General features: G+C 33.2%; 2 protein-coding genes across 2 annotated transcripts; both read right to left on the minus strand.

The window, feature by feature from the left end:
* Positions 1 to 1024: 1024 nt before the first annotated feature.
* LOC106763239 (TMV resistance protein N-like) lies at positions 1025 to 8817 on the minus strand. Its single transcript, XM_014647446.2, has 5 exons — positions 8255 to 8817; positions 4692 to 5772; positions 4310 to 4585; positions 3471 to 4166; positions 1025 to 3307 (listed from the first exon to the last, which is right to left on the minus strand). The coding sequence occupies exons 1-5, from the start codon at positions 8740 to 8742 to the stop codon at positions 1955 to 1957; spliced, it is 3894 nt and encodes a 1297-aa protein (XP_014502932.1). The 5' UTR covers positions 8743 to 8817; the 3' UTR covers positions 1025 to 1954.
* Positions 8818 to 11225: 2408 nt separating this feature from the next.
* Positions 11226 to 17141, minus strand: LOC106764770 (TMV resistance protein N-like). Its single transcript, XM_014649154.2, has 5 exons — positions 16587 to 17141; positions 14874 to 15984; positions 14495 to 14767; positions 13495 to 14358; positions 11226 to 13043 (listed from the first exon to the last, which is right to left on the minus strand). The coding sequence occupies exons 1-5, from the start codon at positions 17072 to 17074 to the stop codon at positions 11331 to 11333; spliced, it is 4449 nt and encodes a 1482-aa protein (XP_014504640.1). The 5' UTR covers positions 17075 to 17141; the 3' UTR covers positions 11226 to 11330.
* Between the last annotated feature and the right edge of the window lie 207 nt (positions 17142 to 17348).

The following is a 17348-nucleotide window of genomic DNA, read 5'->3' on the forward strand; positions in this document are numbered from 1 at the left end:
TAATAATCCTTTAACAATTAATTATGTATTTTTTATTTTTAAATCAAATTATACTGTGTTATAATATAATTAAAATGATTCTGTTAGTGAGTGTTTATTCGATAAAAAGGATTTAAAATTATAATTTTTCAAAATTAAAAAACTGAGTAAGCCTGCACCTCATCGTAATTATTGCCGCACAGCCACCTTTTGTGTTCATATGGTTTCCACGCAAAAAAGGACAGTTTGGGATTGGTTAGTTCAACACGTGTTTGACAATAATTTGTATTAATTAGCTAAAACTTGTAAAATAATAAATAAAAACATAATTACTATTGAATCAAATCTTAATATCAGATAGTTATAGATTCTTTTTTAAATTATAAGTTTATATTTTAATTTTATTTATTTTTTTTACAATCCAGTTTTTTTATATAAAGTAAATATCATTTCTCAATAAACACATATTTCTATTAAAATAAAAAATAAAATAATAGATTTTTTCTTAACATTAGAGTAATACTCAACGACGATGTTAAGAAAAACATCTCTTCTTCAAACAATGTGTTATTGGTTTGTTCTAGTAAGTCATAATTTTAATCAATGGATTCTCACCTGTATCTCTACCAGAATCTCTGTCAGATTTTTCATTTTTATATAGTGTTTTATTTTTTTATTTTTATCTGGGATTTAAATTCACATTTGAATGTTCAATCTGAACATTAATATTTATTGCAAGAAATCTACGTCTTGATTGTAACAGAATTCAAAAATAGCATCAGCATCCTTCGATTGGTGACAGCAAAACAGAAATGAAAGTTAATAGAATAGTGCCACTCTCTGGCTACAAAGTGACACTGGATTCACTAAGGAGTATTATTATGCCATCTAACACACTCCTTCATATAAACTCTATTACTAGCTAAATACTTGTTAGAAACTAAAATTCTAAACTATAGCTCATCAAATAATTAAGAAACAAGACCAGCAAAATTGTTATCTTCAAGAACTTTCAGCTAAGGTGTATTCAAAAGAGGTTTTACTGTTATTCATCTGAAACAAGAAAGTATATCCATAATGTGCAACCACTATATAACAATGTCTCCGCAAACAATAAGCAAACAAACAAAGTAGTCAATCGAAAATAGGAAGCATTAAAAAAATGACAACAATAGATACATAATTAATGTAGAACATATACAATTCTATATGATATGAATAGTTTATGTTCAAGATTTGATTTCTCTCCTCTTTTTCTTTTTCGGGTGAATCTGTGTGTCCCTTTTCTTTGTCATCGAGCATCTTTGTCTTCAGCAATGAAAGGAAAGCATGTGCGACTTAATGTCAGTCATGAGAAGAAAGAAAGACAATGAAACCGGATTCTCGGTTGAATTGAAAGTGTGGAATACTTAGATGTGAGGAAGAAGATGAAGAAGCAAATTCAAAAGGTCCATTTGCAGCACAAGGTCAACAACACTTCACCCATGCTCAGCTTCTCAGATGAAGCAGAAGCAATCAGCATGAGATTAGAAAGTTTGTTATTTTTTATATGTGCTCCAAAAGAACATAGCAGATGCTCAGCAATCTCCAACTTAATATTACCATTTGGAAGTCCCATGTCGTTAAGAATATTAGACAAACTAGTCTTTATAAATCTTCTGACAAACATGTCAGTTCGCCGAGCTGGGTAACGCCAGCTTATGACCTGTGTGGGGGCATCAAGGTGATTGAACAAGGCTATGGCTTGCTAAGCTGGTCTGGAGGTTGCAACTTGCTGGCTTGCCCAATCCAAGTTGAGAGTTGAGCCATGGGTCCTTTGCGAAGGCATGGGTTTCCTGGTTACTGGACAGGAGGGCACCGCGTGAGGCTGGTTTCACAGAGCAGCGACAACCTCCGGTTCTTGACAGTGGAGGGATAACAGGCTGCTGCACCTCCTATCCCAAATGAGCTTGGTGAGCCTCGTCCTCTTGAACAATCATTTTTTTTTATCCTCCGTGCGGAGAGCAACTAAGATGGCCCGTGCTTCAAGGATTCCATCCCTGACTCCATTCAAGAACATTGCAGTCATTACATCTCCAAACTCTTCTGAATTTTGGAGCCTCCCAACAACAGCATCCAATACCCTCTCTAATTCTTCAGCTCTTTCTTTCAAAACANCACTATCCNTNTCATACTTTGCCACACCATAAAGGTTGTCTAGTCTCTTCCCAACAAACGCATCATATTGCATGTTGAATTTCTGAATCAGTTCGTCATATTGATTTTTCGAAGAGCTGGCTGAGTTCTGAGGAGCAGTTTTATGTGATAATCTGTTGCGGAGAATTTGGTGGCTCTCCTTCAACTTCCAGAAGGTTTTAGTTTTGAGTTCGGATTCCGAAGTACTTTGCTGCTTCATCATCATCATGAATATTTGCATCAAAGGGTCGTGAGAGGGAGGAAGTGTCACTGTACTCCAATCCAATCGAGGAATCCACAGATTTTGTTGTAAGGGTGATTCGAAAGTTCCTTTAATCCCTCTCCTATTTGCCACAGTATTTAGTGTTGCCCACACGTCCAAATCAGGAAACCTCAGCTTTGCTTCTAAGAGTCCGGAGTAAATTCCATTGAAGTATGTCCTATGTTCAGCTGACGGTATTAGCTCCATCCCTTCAGCTGTCCATTCAATCCTAGGACCCTTCTCCAAGGTAGCTGTAAAGATTTCATCAATATCCATAGAAGGAAATCTATTCCTTGCCTCAAAAAGTCCATCCCTCACTCCTTCATACAATGTTTCCCACGCTATTCCTTCCAGATAAGCAAAGTAGCCTTTTTCCTCCTCCTCACTTTCCATATGGCCAGAGGTTGAAGCTTCGTTGACAATCACGGGATAGGGATAAGTAAATAGGAGATGTTCCATGTTGATTTCTTCTTCATACACAAAAGCTCCCCAACCACTTATCATCAAGGACGAAGTCGCATCATACGCAACCTCAACCAGATTCCACTCATCCTCCAGAAGTGCATCAAGGCCAAACCACTCCTTCTCACTGAACAAAACTCGTAAATCACACACCAAGATGTGTTCTGCTTCAATTCTAAAGTTCTGATACCCTTTGCGAGGAGCATATCGACCGTTGATAAGTAGACGCAGATCAACAAGGTGACGGCGACCATATTCCTCCCTTTGATTTGGATTTTCGAAGTGGAAGATCATGGCTAGAACAATGTTAGGAAACTTGCCACGAACCCAAAAACCAGGAATCCTTTCGACTCCCACGAAGTTAAACCATTCTGGAATCTCAGTTAAAAATGGCATCACCATTTCAATTCCACCAACCCCTTTCTTCACCTATCATATCATTGTAACAGTTTCAATTGTCTCTTCTGTATGCATTTTAATAAATCTTATCCTTTCATGACTATGACTAAAAATACCTTAAATACAAGTTATTTTAAGAAAAATGCAAAGGTACTTATAGGTACAAGATGTAACTTAAATAATAGACTTATACCTGACACCATAGCATGTTTGATGTCTCTTTTGTTAACTTGAAACAAAATCTTGCATCTACTTTCTGAACAGTGGACGGCAACTCTGAAATTTCTTCAAGGTCTAAACAATGATGAACATCAAGAATTCTCAAGCTGGTGGGTTCAGAAATTTTTTTAAGCTTCTTGCTTCCATTCAAATCGAGACTTGTCCAGTCACCACATTGCTTGATGCACGAAGGGATAGATACAAAATTGTTCTCTGAAACAATCAATTCTTCTAAGTTTGGCAACATGAATACGCTCCTTGGTAAATACTTAAGTTCCTTATTACTCGATATGTCTATAGAAACAAGCCCAGTAAGATTACTGATGGATTCTGGAAGCTCTTGAATACCCGTATTTTTCATTTTAATCTTCAGTGACTTGGTCATTTCTTGCATTATCTCTGGGAAATGATCAATGCTTTCACATAAGTTGAGGTCAAAGACTTCTAGAGATGGTAGAAACATTCTGGACATGAAAATTTGAAGTTTTGTGCATTCTGAAACACTTAAATGAGAAAGCCTTTTCAAAAATCCAACAGATTCATGGACTGCAATTAGGTTTCTACAATGATCAAGTCTCAGTTCTCTTAGATTCTGAAGTTCGGACACATCAGGTATTTCAATGATACGTTGGTTATATGAAAAGTCCATATTAGTCAAGCATGGAAATTTCTGCCAAATATACAAAATGTCAATAAGAATTATCATTTGCTGCATGTTGAGTGATCAACTTAATACTGTGAGTAAATATGGAAGATTTTGTTCAATGAAAAACTGAAACGTAAAAAATAGAATAATATGATAGAGAATTGTACCTTGAATGACAGCTCTTCCAATGTTAGAGAACTTCTAGGCAAATTGAAAACAACGATTTTCTTTGGATGAAATTTTGTTGGGAAAGAATTTGAAGGATAGTTGTCCCAGTCAAGCAGTCTTAAATGATTCGGTAAATGTTCAGGTTCAGATGAAAAGGATGTGTTTCGAACAATGAGAATTCTGAGGCATTTCATTTTCTGAAACTCAGTACCACTCCATTTTACCTTTTCTTGCTGAGGAGGATCAAGCATAATCCCTTGAATCTTATCACTTCCCTTTAACATAAGTACAAAGAATCAACATCAATTGCATATTATCATTAATATATAATACTATAATGTATAAATAAAAAACAAATAGAGTAAAAAAGTAGACGATTACTGAATCTTCGGTTAGTATTTGAAGAACATCTTCATAATCCCATATTCTGCTACGTTCACCAGGATTTGGTGCTTCCTGCCTAACAATCTGTCTACCCATATCTTGTATTAGATCATGCATCTTGAGGCAGCCATTCTCGATAGTTATGAGAGATTTATTAACAAGTTCTTTCATTTTGGATTCTGAATAAAATTCCTCAAGTATTTCGTTCACGTATTCCACTTTCTCCCCTTTAAAGAAGCAAGCTATGTCCAAGAAAACTTGTTTGGCATTATAATCCAATCTATCGTAGCATACTTGAAGCACATTATCTTGAATCTTTTTATTTGGAGTCTTCTTATATTCTTCCAGTGCATCTTCCCAAGCATCTAAACTTTCTCCATGAAGAGTAGCTAAATCAGAGCCTAGCACTTTTAAAGCCAGTGGAAGACCTTTAGCGTAATTTACAGCACGCATAGACACATCTTCAAAACCAGTTTTAGGACAACCTTGTCCGAAGGCATTCCAACAAAAGAGCTCCAAAGAATGTTGTTCATCAAGTTCCTTCATTTCATAAACATTTCCAACAATTAGGAGATCTCTTTCCCTTGTCGTTATAATGATCCTACTACCTGGACCAAACCAATCACACCCTCCTGCCAACTTTTCTAACTTTTCTTTATCATCAACGTCGTCAAGAACCAAAAGAACTTTCTTCTTTGGTTTTATTTCATAAATTCCTTTATTGGTACTTCCCAACTTAGTTTCGGACTCCTCAAACATCTCAGATAAAAGTGTCTTCTGTAGATCTTCCATGCCATTGATTGTGTTTGATTTTTCTCTAACACCGGCAAGAAAACTTGCAGCATCAAAGTGTCGCACAATTTTGTTATACAAAGCTTTGGCAAGTTCCGTTTTTCCAATTCCACCAAGTCCATATATGCTCAACATTTTTACAGTGTTGTCATCAATGTCCAAAAGTGACATAACCTTTTCTATGTGGGGCTCAAGTCCAAGAGGGTTCTGACCAGTATATAAAGGTTTACGACATAGATTCATTTGGACCTTCCCAACAATTTCTTCAATATAATCCTTTTCAAATCTACAGGAGTAAAATGTATTAATTATTTGTTTTATATCTGGATTTCTTTTTTGTTATTATACCAAATAACAAGCATTGTGATTATTGTACTAGATAACAATAAGCATTAATAAAAAGTAATTATTACATTATGAATACACAAAATTTACTAGAGATGAAAAAAGTTAAAAAATTAAAAATTCGATAATTTATAATAAAGAGAAGTATCTAAATATAATATCAAATTCAAGCAAAAAAATGGATTTTTTTTTTCACATTGGATTTGTTTAATAGTTTTTAAATCTTTAAATTAATTTCTCGAAAATTTTCATAACTAAAATCTCATGACTAACCATTTACACACCAAAAGAATCTAAAATTTAAATTCATAGTCAGCCATTTAACATTTTATATACTTATTATAATTAGGATGTAGCATAATATATAAAAGAGTGCACATGATAAAAATAATATTAATATCCATAAATCACACCGAGTCATTCTTGTTTTTGTGAGAAGTAAATTCCCACATATGTGTTGAACTTGAGTATAACATTTGCTTAGTAAAACACACTCAAATTACTTAATTCCTTGCTTGACTATAATTTTTTAATAAAACACAGAAAAATTAGTTTTCTTTATTTTGGTGCACGAGAAAAATAAAACTAAGGGAGGAATAATACTTTTAACATTTAAATTTCCTCATTGCAATTTTTTATTTCCAATAAAAGTAAAGTCGTATAACGCGCTCTTACACGTGAATGACATGCTATATTAATTAATGAATAAGAATTGGTGAATGACATGCTTATATGCTAGTAAAGTTTGAATATAAGCATTGACTACATATACTAGTATAAAATAAAGTTTCAACGTTTCAAGTCGTTGAACGTCAAATTACAGAAAAGACAAAATTAAAAAGGACTAGTGAAATTTTTGAAATAAATGTTCAATTTTAGATATCAAAATTTATACTTTTCCAACATCAAATATTCATTGGAGGACATTATATTGAATAAATTTTATGAAAATGTTTGATGTGAAGGTGAAAATGTATAATGTATGATGTTAAATGCTTTAGTTTCAAATGTAAAAGAGGTATAAGATGTCAAAATATCACTTTTCAGACTTGAATTCATTAAAAAATTGTATGGAAGAGTGAAAGTTTATTCACTTTATGTTTGCCTGAAACCTTCTTCTATGCTGAAACCTATCTCAGACGAAACTTTTAACAATTAACATATGTAATTTGTATTTCATTTTATACAAATACACGTTGATTAACTACTTTAGGTATGATTTTCTTTCGTTTTGACCAATTAGTTTTGTGTACAAGTACTCTCTTTGAAGCAGAGGCATGTTCTCCTTTCTCCCTCCGTAAGGGCAATGCTTTATTCCGACAACAAACCCACTTTCAAAAAGGTTAATTTCGTTTTCGTTTTTTATGGACTATAAATTAGTTGAACTTGTTGTATTATTGATATTGATATTGTTGAATTTGTTTATTGTTATATATAGTATACATCCAAACTTATAGTAAAAGTGAAAGTATATTAAAAAAGCTCTAAATGACATAAAAATTTGTTCAAAGCATAAAAAAATCATAAGAAACCCTTGCAAAAAGTTTAGATTAAAATTTAAAGTCTAAGTATATGAAATATTTTGTAAAGTTTGAAAAATAAAATAAATTGACGAAAAATAGAAACTGACTTTTTTCTTTAAAAAAATTTAGAAAGAGCATCTAACCGTGCAAGTTATCTTGGGCTTGAAAATTTTTTTCTATTTTAAATCAATATATAATAATGTCAAATCTGTTAACCGAAACAAAAGTTATAATAGCTTAAAGATTTGTAATAATTAATTTTTTATATAATTTTTAAACTTCAGATAGACCAAAATAAGGATTCATGTTTTTTTTTTCTTCCTGAAATAGGAATTTCAAAGAGTGGTCAACACAAATTTAAACAAAAAATAATAACTATAGTTATTAAAATCAAAAATCAAAATTAAGTAGTTAATATACCTTACACACTATAATGTATTTAGTTTTAATAACTTTAGTTTAGTTTATAGTTCACTGAAAAGAATTATGAATATATGAAATGTCACTATACTACATATATTTTTTAGGTTTGATAAAAGTGTTAAAATAGATCATTATTTATTAAAAAAGAAAAATAAAAGAGTGACTTTCAAAAATGACTATTTTTTAACGTAAAGTAAAAAAATAATTATTTTCAACGTCAATTAATGTAAAAAAATGTCATAAAAATATATAAGTATAAAATTATAAAATTATAAAGTTATATAAAACTACTATAAAATAATAAAGTTATAAAATTATAAAAACATAAAATTATATAATCACAAAATATAATATTATAAAATTATAATACTATAAAATTATAAAATGAAAAAATATAAAATTATAAATAAACTTTAAAATAATAAAACAATACAGTAAAACAATAACATGGATGAAAGGAATTGTTTTTGTACATACCCGGTGGTGGTGGTAATATGCATCCGTGGCAAGTTAGCTGCTTGAGACAAAGCAGACCTCCAAGCCTGCATTCTCTGCGACTCTTTTCCAAACTCTTTTTCGTGTGCCTCCATGTGTTTTCTGAAACTATTTCTCATTTTCTGTATATCTGAGGGATCTACATGGTAGAACACTGGAAGAACAACTTGCTTAATGTTCGTATGGCTGCGGTGGATAATCTTAACAAGTTCATCCAGACACCATGTGGAAGATGCATAGTTCTCAGAAAACACAACTATGAAAACATTAGATTCTTCAATGGCCTCATGCAGAGCAATTGAAAGATCTGTCCCTATTCTCATATCCCTGTCATCATGGAAACTGAGTATTCCCCTCCTCCCCAACCCTTCACGGAGCTGCCGTAGAAAGGTATGCCTAATATCTTCACCTCTAAAACTAATGAACACATCATAGCGAGAACACTCTTCTTCCTCACCATGTTTTTCCATCTTAAAAAAACCAAACTACGACTAAGGATAGAGCAGAGTATCTATTTAACATGGAAGTAAGGTTCCTGGAAGCTGCTCTCGTCTATGCCCATTCCCTCAACATGAGGGTCCAATCATCCAGACACTACATATGATTCCTGACAGTCTTTGACCATCAATCAATACTAATATATTATTCATGCAAAAACCAAATTTTATGTAATGGTTCTATAGACAATATTCTATACATAATAATTCACGCAGTAAGCGTTTGACCATCATCCACAATCAATATATGTGGTATGGTACACTGTTTCAATTGTACAGCTGTAGATATATAAATATAAAAATTTATACTTCTATATTAAAATCAATTTTATGGCATTAGTTTTCTATTCTATCATTGATAGAAACGTGTTTGTTAAGTTACCGTATTTTTTTGTTTTTTGTTTTCCTCAAGATCAACTCGTCAACTCCTACCTATAGTATATATTTATTACTAGTAAATCCATAGGCAAATTATTGTAGACACTGAATTCTACATAGCTTTATTTTTTAAAATAATTTTTTATTTAGAAAAAAAAAATATAGCAACAAATATTTAAAATTAGAGAAATATAAAACTTTTGTTTAGAAATATATTTTTTGTTTAGAAAAATATTTATTTAAAAATTATATAAAAATATAGTTTTAATTGGTATTTATAAAACTTTAAAATAAAAATATTAAAATTTCTTAAAAAAGTTTTATTTAGAAAAAAAATGTAAAAATAAATAATTTAAAATATAGAACTTTTAATTGAGGTTTATATCAATTTGGAAAAAAAGTAGAGCTATCAAAACCAGTAACCTGGTTCAATCCGGTCCACCATGGGTTGGTGAGTTAAATGGATTGACTCACTAGTTCATTTAATTATAAGTTTTTTTTAAAAAAATAAAAAAAATAACAATTTTTTTTAATTCAAATCTAAATAAACGTCACACTAAAATGGTGTTAAATTCCAAAGATAATTCAAAATAAAAAAAAATATCATACAATCCAAGCAAAATTCAAAAACATTTACAAAAGACAAACAAATAAGTTTTTAATATTGATAATTTTTGTATCACTTATCCATTTATAATATTAAAATCTTGAATAGATAAATCTATAATATTTTTTTCTCTTGAAACATCTTCTTTATCATATCTACAATATAATAAAAAAACACTAACTAATAATTATAAAATAATAAATAATTAAATTAAATTAGTTTAATTACTCTTTGCACACTTCAAGTGGGAGCTAGAAGCCCAACAAGAAGGATCCGACCAACCCATACCAACCCATGGAGAAGGATAGCAACTTCAAGACAACCCAAGTAGGGTGGCGTTGGAGCACTAAAACCAAGGGCGCTCAAACGCGTGCTGTACTGCAGAATCTAGGAAGCTCAAATTGCTCGCTGGAGCGCCGATCAAGGGCCGCTCAAGCGCGAGCCTCGTCCAACTAGTTCATTTAGCACGTGGTTCATATGTTTGTGATGACCCAACACCTGATTTGCAACCATCCACGTGGTATTTGATCCATATATCATGACTGATGATCAACATTGTAAATCTGGTGCATAACAGGGGTGAATCATCTATAAATTCACCCACCTTACTTTGTAGAAAGGAACTTTTTGATGATTTATATGAGTATATTTTGATGCCATGACCAATCCATACTCTGCACAAAAGTCACTCCAAATGAGCTTTCTCCTTCACCACCTAGCTTCCTTTTAGAGATGGAAGGCCGTATGAGCTAGTCTCATCCACCGTGAGCTCTCCTTCCACCAATTCCCTCACTGATTTCACCCTTTTCCCGCTGCTGCCAACCATAAGCAAATCCATCCGTTGCTTCATAATCCATCCCAAGCTGGAACGAGCCATCAATTAGTTTGTAAAACCAAAAATGGTTAAACTTGTTTGTAATATTTAAAAGATTAGTTAAATCTCTTAAGATTGCTTAAGAGAAAATTAGACGTAGTTTAGTTTTGAGTGTACTAAAAGTAAAGTCTTCCTTTGTGTTTCTGTCAAGCTGTTTTACTAAAAGCTTTACTAAAATTCTTAAGCATTCAACACTACCTACAAACTGTCTAATCCCTATAATACTATCTAACACTTATTTGTAAAAAAGTTTCAAACTTTATTCAAATGCTCTCTTTTCAGAGTTTGCCTCTCTTTCCTTAGAATACCACAATTGATCATGATTTTTTTCTTACTTTTCATTATACCATTTTATATATTTGAAGCATATTTTTCAAATCTATTTATAATTGAATTTTTAATGATTAAAAAAATATTGAATGTCATTGTTAAAACGACTATTACTCTTAACCTATTTTATAAATTCTTAATTTTTTCTTAAAAAAAGAATTTTTTTACCCTCGAAAGTTGAGATATCAAGTAGGGGAGATAAGGATACACTTTTCTCATTTTCTCTTATAATGACCTCTAATAAGAGAAACACATTTTGCCAACTTCTTATCCTGCAATGCAAACTCGACTTTGCATTTATTTTATTTTCATTAATATTGGTTTGTTTACAGTAAAACAGACATATCATTAGCATCTGCAGTGAGAGGTTGCTCAGTTTCTGTGTGGAGTAAGGAGATTAAGTAAGAGAGCCTGTGCTTCAAGGAGTCCTGCCCTAAGCCCATTCAAGTATATTGCACCCATCACATCTTCAAACTCTTCTGATCTCTTGAATCCTTCAACCCCAGCATCGTACAGCCTTTCTATTTCTTCACCTCTTTCTCTCAAAACACCACTAATCTCTTCATATTTTCCCACACCATCAAGCTTCTCTTCTCTCTTCTTAACACACTCATCATATTCATTTTCATTTCCATCATCAAGTTCTGCAAATTTGTTGCGCAGAACTTCGTGTTCCTCCTTCAACTTCCAGAACAGTTTATTCATCACCTCGCCTTCAAAATTACTTTGTTGCTTCATCTTCATGAATATTTGCATCAGAGGGTCCTCAGAAGGAGGAACTTTCACTGTACTCCAATCCAAATGTGGGAACCCCAGCTTTTCTTGAGAGGCTGATACAAAAATTCCTTCGATCCCTTTCCTTTTTGCCACAGTATTTATTGTTGCCCAGATGTCCAAATCAGGAAACCTCAGCTTTGCTTCTTTGAGTCCAGAGTAAATTCCAGTCATGTATATCCTACTTTCCACCGATATTTGCTCTTCTACTTCAGGTGCCCATCTAACCTTATCACCCTTCTCCAACACAGCGTTACTGGTTTCAGCAATATCTAGAGAAGGAAATCCATTCTGTGCCTCAACAAGTCCATCCCTCATTCCTTCACACAATAATTCCATCACTATGTCCTCCGGCAGAGAATCGTCTACTGTTTGTTTTCTGACAACAAAATTAGTATAAAAAGGGATATCGTAGCCTTCTTCCTCCTCCTTGCTTTCCTGATGGCCAGAGCTTGAAGCTTCTCCTACGTTATCCTTCTTCTTCCCTGTCACTGGTTCCTCTAGTCTTATCAACGCCAGATCATCTTTGAAAATCACTTTAGGCTTTCCGTCATCATTTTCTACCGTATCTAGAAGCCACCTTAGGTAGGAGTTTGGATCTTCTAAAGCTGACCCATTTGATTTCAATGCATCCTCAGCATCCTTTGATATCTTCTTAGATTCTCCCAATACCGTACGGATGCAATCGTCATGAACCCCCGCCCCTCCTCTTTCTTTGTCCTCCTGCCATTCCGTCAACGTGTTCTTAAATGTTTCGTCCAGACGTAGCTCGCGTATCATCTTTCTATATTTCTCCATAGGATCTTTCTCAGGAACTATTGCCGGTGGCATCTTCTCTGAGTCCATGTGATTGGGACAATTGAATAGGAGATCTTCCATATTGCTTCCTTCTTCATACAAAAACACTCCCCAACTACTTATCATCAAGGACGAAGTGGCTTCATACTCAACCTGCACCACATTCCACTCCTTCTCCAGAAGTGCATCAAGGCCAAACCACTCCTTCTCACTGAACAAAACTCGTAGATCACAGATCAACACGTGTCCTGCTTCAATTATAAAGTTGTGATACCCTTTGCCAAAAGCATTTCGACCGTTGATAACTAAACGCAGATCAACATGGCGACGGCGAACAAATTCGTCGCTTTGACTCTGATTTGGGAAGTGGAAGATCATGGCTAGAACAATGTTAGGGAACTTGCCACGAACCCAGAAACCCGGAATCGTTCCGACCTCCACAAAATTAAACCATTCTGGAATCTCAGTTATAAGTGGCATCACCATTTCAATTCCACCAACCCCTTTCTTCACCTGTCATATTTTATTGTAACAGTTTCAATTGTCACTTCTGTATGCATTTTAATAAATCTTATCCATTCACGACAATGACTAAAAATACCTTAAATACAAGTCATTTTAAGAAAAATGTGAAGGTACATATAGGTATCAAAGATGCTGGAAGTTGTTAGAAGTTTTAATAAATATGCAACTATATGTAAAGTTCATATTCAATATTTGTAATTTTAAACCATTATAAACAAATATTTTACATTATAAAAATGAAAGGTTTATGTTACAATATGTAAGTTTTACGTATGAAAATTAAACATGTTAGTAAATATTTAAAAATGCATATTTTAAATCCAAAGAAAAAAAGTATGAAAAAATAATAATATTTGAAAAGTGACCATACATATTTATTTTAGAAATTGTGTAAATATTATTAAAGGTACAAGATGTAACTTAAATAATAGACTTATACCTGACACCATAGCATGTCTGATGTCTCTTTTGTTAACTTGAAACAAAATCTTGCATCTACTTTCTCAACAGTAGACGGCAACTCTGAAATTTCTTCAAGGTCTGAACAATGATGAACATCAAGAATTCTCAAGCTAGTGAGTTCTGGAATTTTTTTAAGCTTCTTACATCCATTCAAATCGAGACTTGTCAAGTCACCACATTCCTTGATGCATGAAGGGATATATACAAAATTGTTCTCTGAAACAATCAATTCTTCCAATTTCGGAAAGTAGCAAAGAATCGCAAGAAGATCTTCATCAGACAAGTTACCCTTTTGAAAATTCAGTGATCGTAATTTCGGACGAACATTGACTTTTGAAGGGTGTTGAACCAAACTTCTGAAGGATTGTCCAAGTTTCGAACATGCTTCGATTTTGAAGGAATCAACATTTGGCAACATGAATAAGCTGCTTGGCAGATATTTAAGTTGCCTGTTATTCGATATGTCTATAAAAACAAGCCCAATAAGTTTACTAATGGATTCCGGAAGCTCTTGAATACCCGTATTTATCATATAAATCTTCAATGGCTTTGTCATTTCTTGCATTATCTCTGGGAAGTGACCAACTCTTTCACATAGATTAAGATCAAAAACTTCTAAAGATGGTAGAAACATTCTGGACAGGAAGTTTTGAAGTTTTGTGCATTCTGAAACACTTAAATGAGAAAGCTTTTTCAAAAATCCAACAGATTGATGGACTGCAATTAGGTTTCTACAATGATCAAGTCTCAGTTCTCTTAGATTCTGAAGTTCAGACACATCAGGTATTTCGATGATACGTTGGTTATATGAAAAGTCCATATTAGTCAAGCATGGAAATTTCTGCCAAATACAAAATGTCAATAACAATAATAATAAAAAAAAAACAATCATTTGCAGCAAGTTGAGTTATTACCTTATTAATGTGAATGAAAAAATTGAAACGCAAAAAGTAGGAAAATATGATATAGAATTGTACCTTGAATGGGTCTTGGAATGTTAGAGAACTTCTAGGCAAATTGAAAACAACGATTTTCTTTGGATGGAATTTTTGGGGGAAAGACTTTGAAGGATAGTTGTCCCAGTGAAGTAGTCTTAAATGATTTGGTAAATGTTGAAGTTCAGATGAAAAGGATGTGTTTCGAACAATTAGAATTCTGAGCCATTTCATTTTCCCAAACTCAGTTCCACTCCATTTTACTTCTGCTTGCTTAGGAGGATCTAGCTTAATCCCTTGAATCTTATCACTTCCCTTTAACACAAGTACAAAGAACCAACATCAATTGCATATTATCATTAATATAAAGCACTGTAATGTATAAATAAAAAACAAATAAAGCAAAAAAGTAGACGATTACCGAATCTTTCGTTAGTATTTCAATAACATCTTCGTAATCCAATATTCTGCTACGTTGTCCAGGATTATCTGGTGCTTCCTGCCTAACAATCTGTCTACCCATATCTTGTATTAGATCATGCATCTTCAGCCTGTCATTCTCGATAGTTATGAGTGATTTATTGACAAGTACTTTCATGTTGGATGTTGAACAAAATTCCTTAAGTATCTTTTTCACATATTCCATTCTCTCCCCTTTAAAGAAGCAAGCTATGTCCAAGAAAACTTGTTTGGCATCAACATCCAATCTATCGTAGCTTATTTTAAGCACATCTTGAATCTCTTTCTTTGAAGGAGTCTTCTCGTATTCTTCCAATGCATCTTCCCAGGCATCTAAACTTTCTTCATGAAGATTAGCTAAGTCAGAGGCTATCACCTGTATAGCCAGTGGAACACCTTTGGCGTAACCTGCAGCACGCACGGACACATCTTGAAAACCTGTTTTAGGACAACCTTGTCCGAAGGCATTCCAACAAAAGAGCTCTAAAGAATGTTGTTCATCAAGTTCCTTCATTTCATAAATATTTCCAACATGGTGAGCATTTAGGACATCTTTTTCCCTTGTGGTTACAATGATCCTACTACCTGGACCAAACCAATCACACCCTCCTGCCAACTTTTCTAACTCTTCTTTATCATCAACGTCGTCAAGAACCAAAAGAAGTTTCTTCCGGTGGAGCTTTCGTTTTATTTCGTATATTCCTTTATATGCACTTCCCAATTCAGTTTCCAACTCCTCAAACATCTCAGATAAAAGTGTCTTTTGTAGATCTTCCATGCCATTGATTCTTTTTGAGTTTTCTCTAACATCGGCAAGAAAACTTGCAGCATCAAAGTTGTGCACAATTTTATCATACAAAGCTTTTGCAAGTTTTGTTTTTCCAATTCCACCAAGTCCATATATGCCCAACATCCTTACAGTTTTGTCATTAGGCTTCATGTCCAAAAGTGACATAACCTCTTCTACTCGGGGCTTCAGTCCAACAACATTTTCACCCGTATATAAAGGTTTAGGAGCTATGCTTCTACGAACCTTTTCAACAATTTTTTCAATAATATCGTTTTCATCATTCCTATAGGACCAGAATGCATTAATTATTTTTTTGATATCAATATTTCCTTTTTAGTTATTCTTATTATAAGAAAGACACAATATATTCTTAGTAAACATATCAAATTTGTTTTTTTTTCCTTTTCTATTTCTTTAGATGATTAATAGAAAAATAATTTATCCTTTAATATTCTTTTTTAGTCGTACTTCTTTATTAGTTTATCTTTAAATTCATAGTAAGATATTGTAATTTTATTTATTAGTAAAATTAAGCTATTATGTTTTTTTTTATTATAAACTTGTATATTATTATTTTGATGTCTAATCTGTCAATGCCTCACAAGAATATAATAAAGTAATAATAATTTAACGTAAATATGTTAGACATATGGAATCACATATCATTGTCAAATTTGACACAAAAATACTGTTCTTCGCATTTCTCGGATTTGTTTCTCATTTTCATCTCATATATGTTAATTTAATGTTGTCGAGGGTTTCCTAACGTTAAAATAGAAACATTATATTACACAATCAAGTTAATTAGTTAGTTAGCTTTCAAAATTTAGAATGAGATAGAAATAAGATTGAATGATTTTGTAATGAAATTGTTGATGTACATACCCGGTGGGAACATGCATCCCTGGCAAGCTAGCTGCTTCAAACAAAGCAGACCTCCAAGCTTGTATTCTCTGCGACTCTTTTCCAATCTCATTTTCGTGTGCCATCATGTGTTTTTCGAAACTATCTTTTATTTTCCTTGTATCTGAGGGATCTACATGGTAGAACACTGGGTAAACAACTTGCTTACTGTTGATGTGGGTGCGTTGGATAATCTTAACAAGTTCATCCAGACACCACGTGGAAGATGCATAGTTCTCAGAAAACACAACTATGAAAATATTAGATTCTTCAATGGCCTCACACACAGCTGGTGAAAGACCTTCCTCTGTCCTCATATCCCTGTCATCATTGAATGTGTTTATTCCCTCCCTACCCAACTCTCTACGGAGATGTCCTACAAAATTTTTCCCAGCATCTTCACCTCTAAAACTAATGAACACATCGTAGCTGAAACCATCAAACTCTTCTTCCTCACCATGTTTTTCCATGCTAAAAATACCAAAACTAGAACTATAATGATGCTGAACTGCTTTCTTCTATTGATCAATGTGTTATTAAATACAGTGTCTTACGCGGATATACACGCTAGCTAAGCTTCCTGGAAGGTGATCTCTTACAGTGTCTTACGCGGATATACAGATATTGTTATGTTTATTATTATAAATGGTAAGCTGCTCAGATGTCAGACCTCACATGGCCTAATAAAATAGAGGATATGACGATGGATACATATGGCCCCATGATGTACTTTAAATGTGGTGG

The sequence above is a fragment of the Vigna radiata genome, chromosome 6 (assembly GCF_000741045.1).
Source record: "Vigna radiata var. radiata cultivar VC1973A chromosome 6, Vradiata_ver6, whole genome shotgun sequence".
Lineage (NCBI taxonomy): Eukaryota > Viridiplantae > Streptophyta > Magnoliopsida > Fabales > Fabaceae > Vigna > Vigna radiata.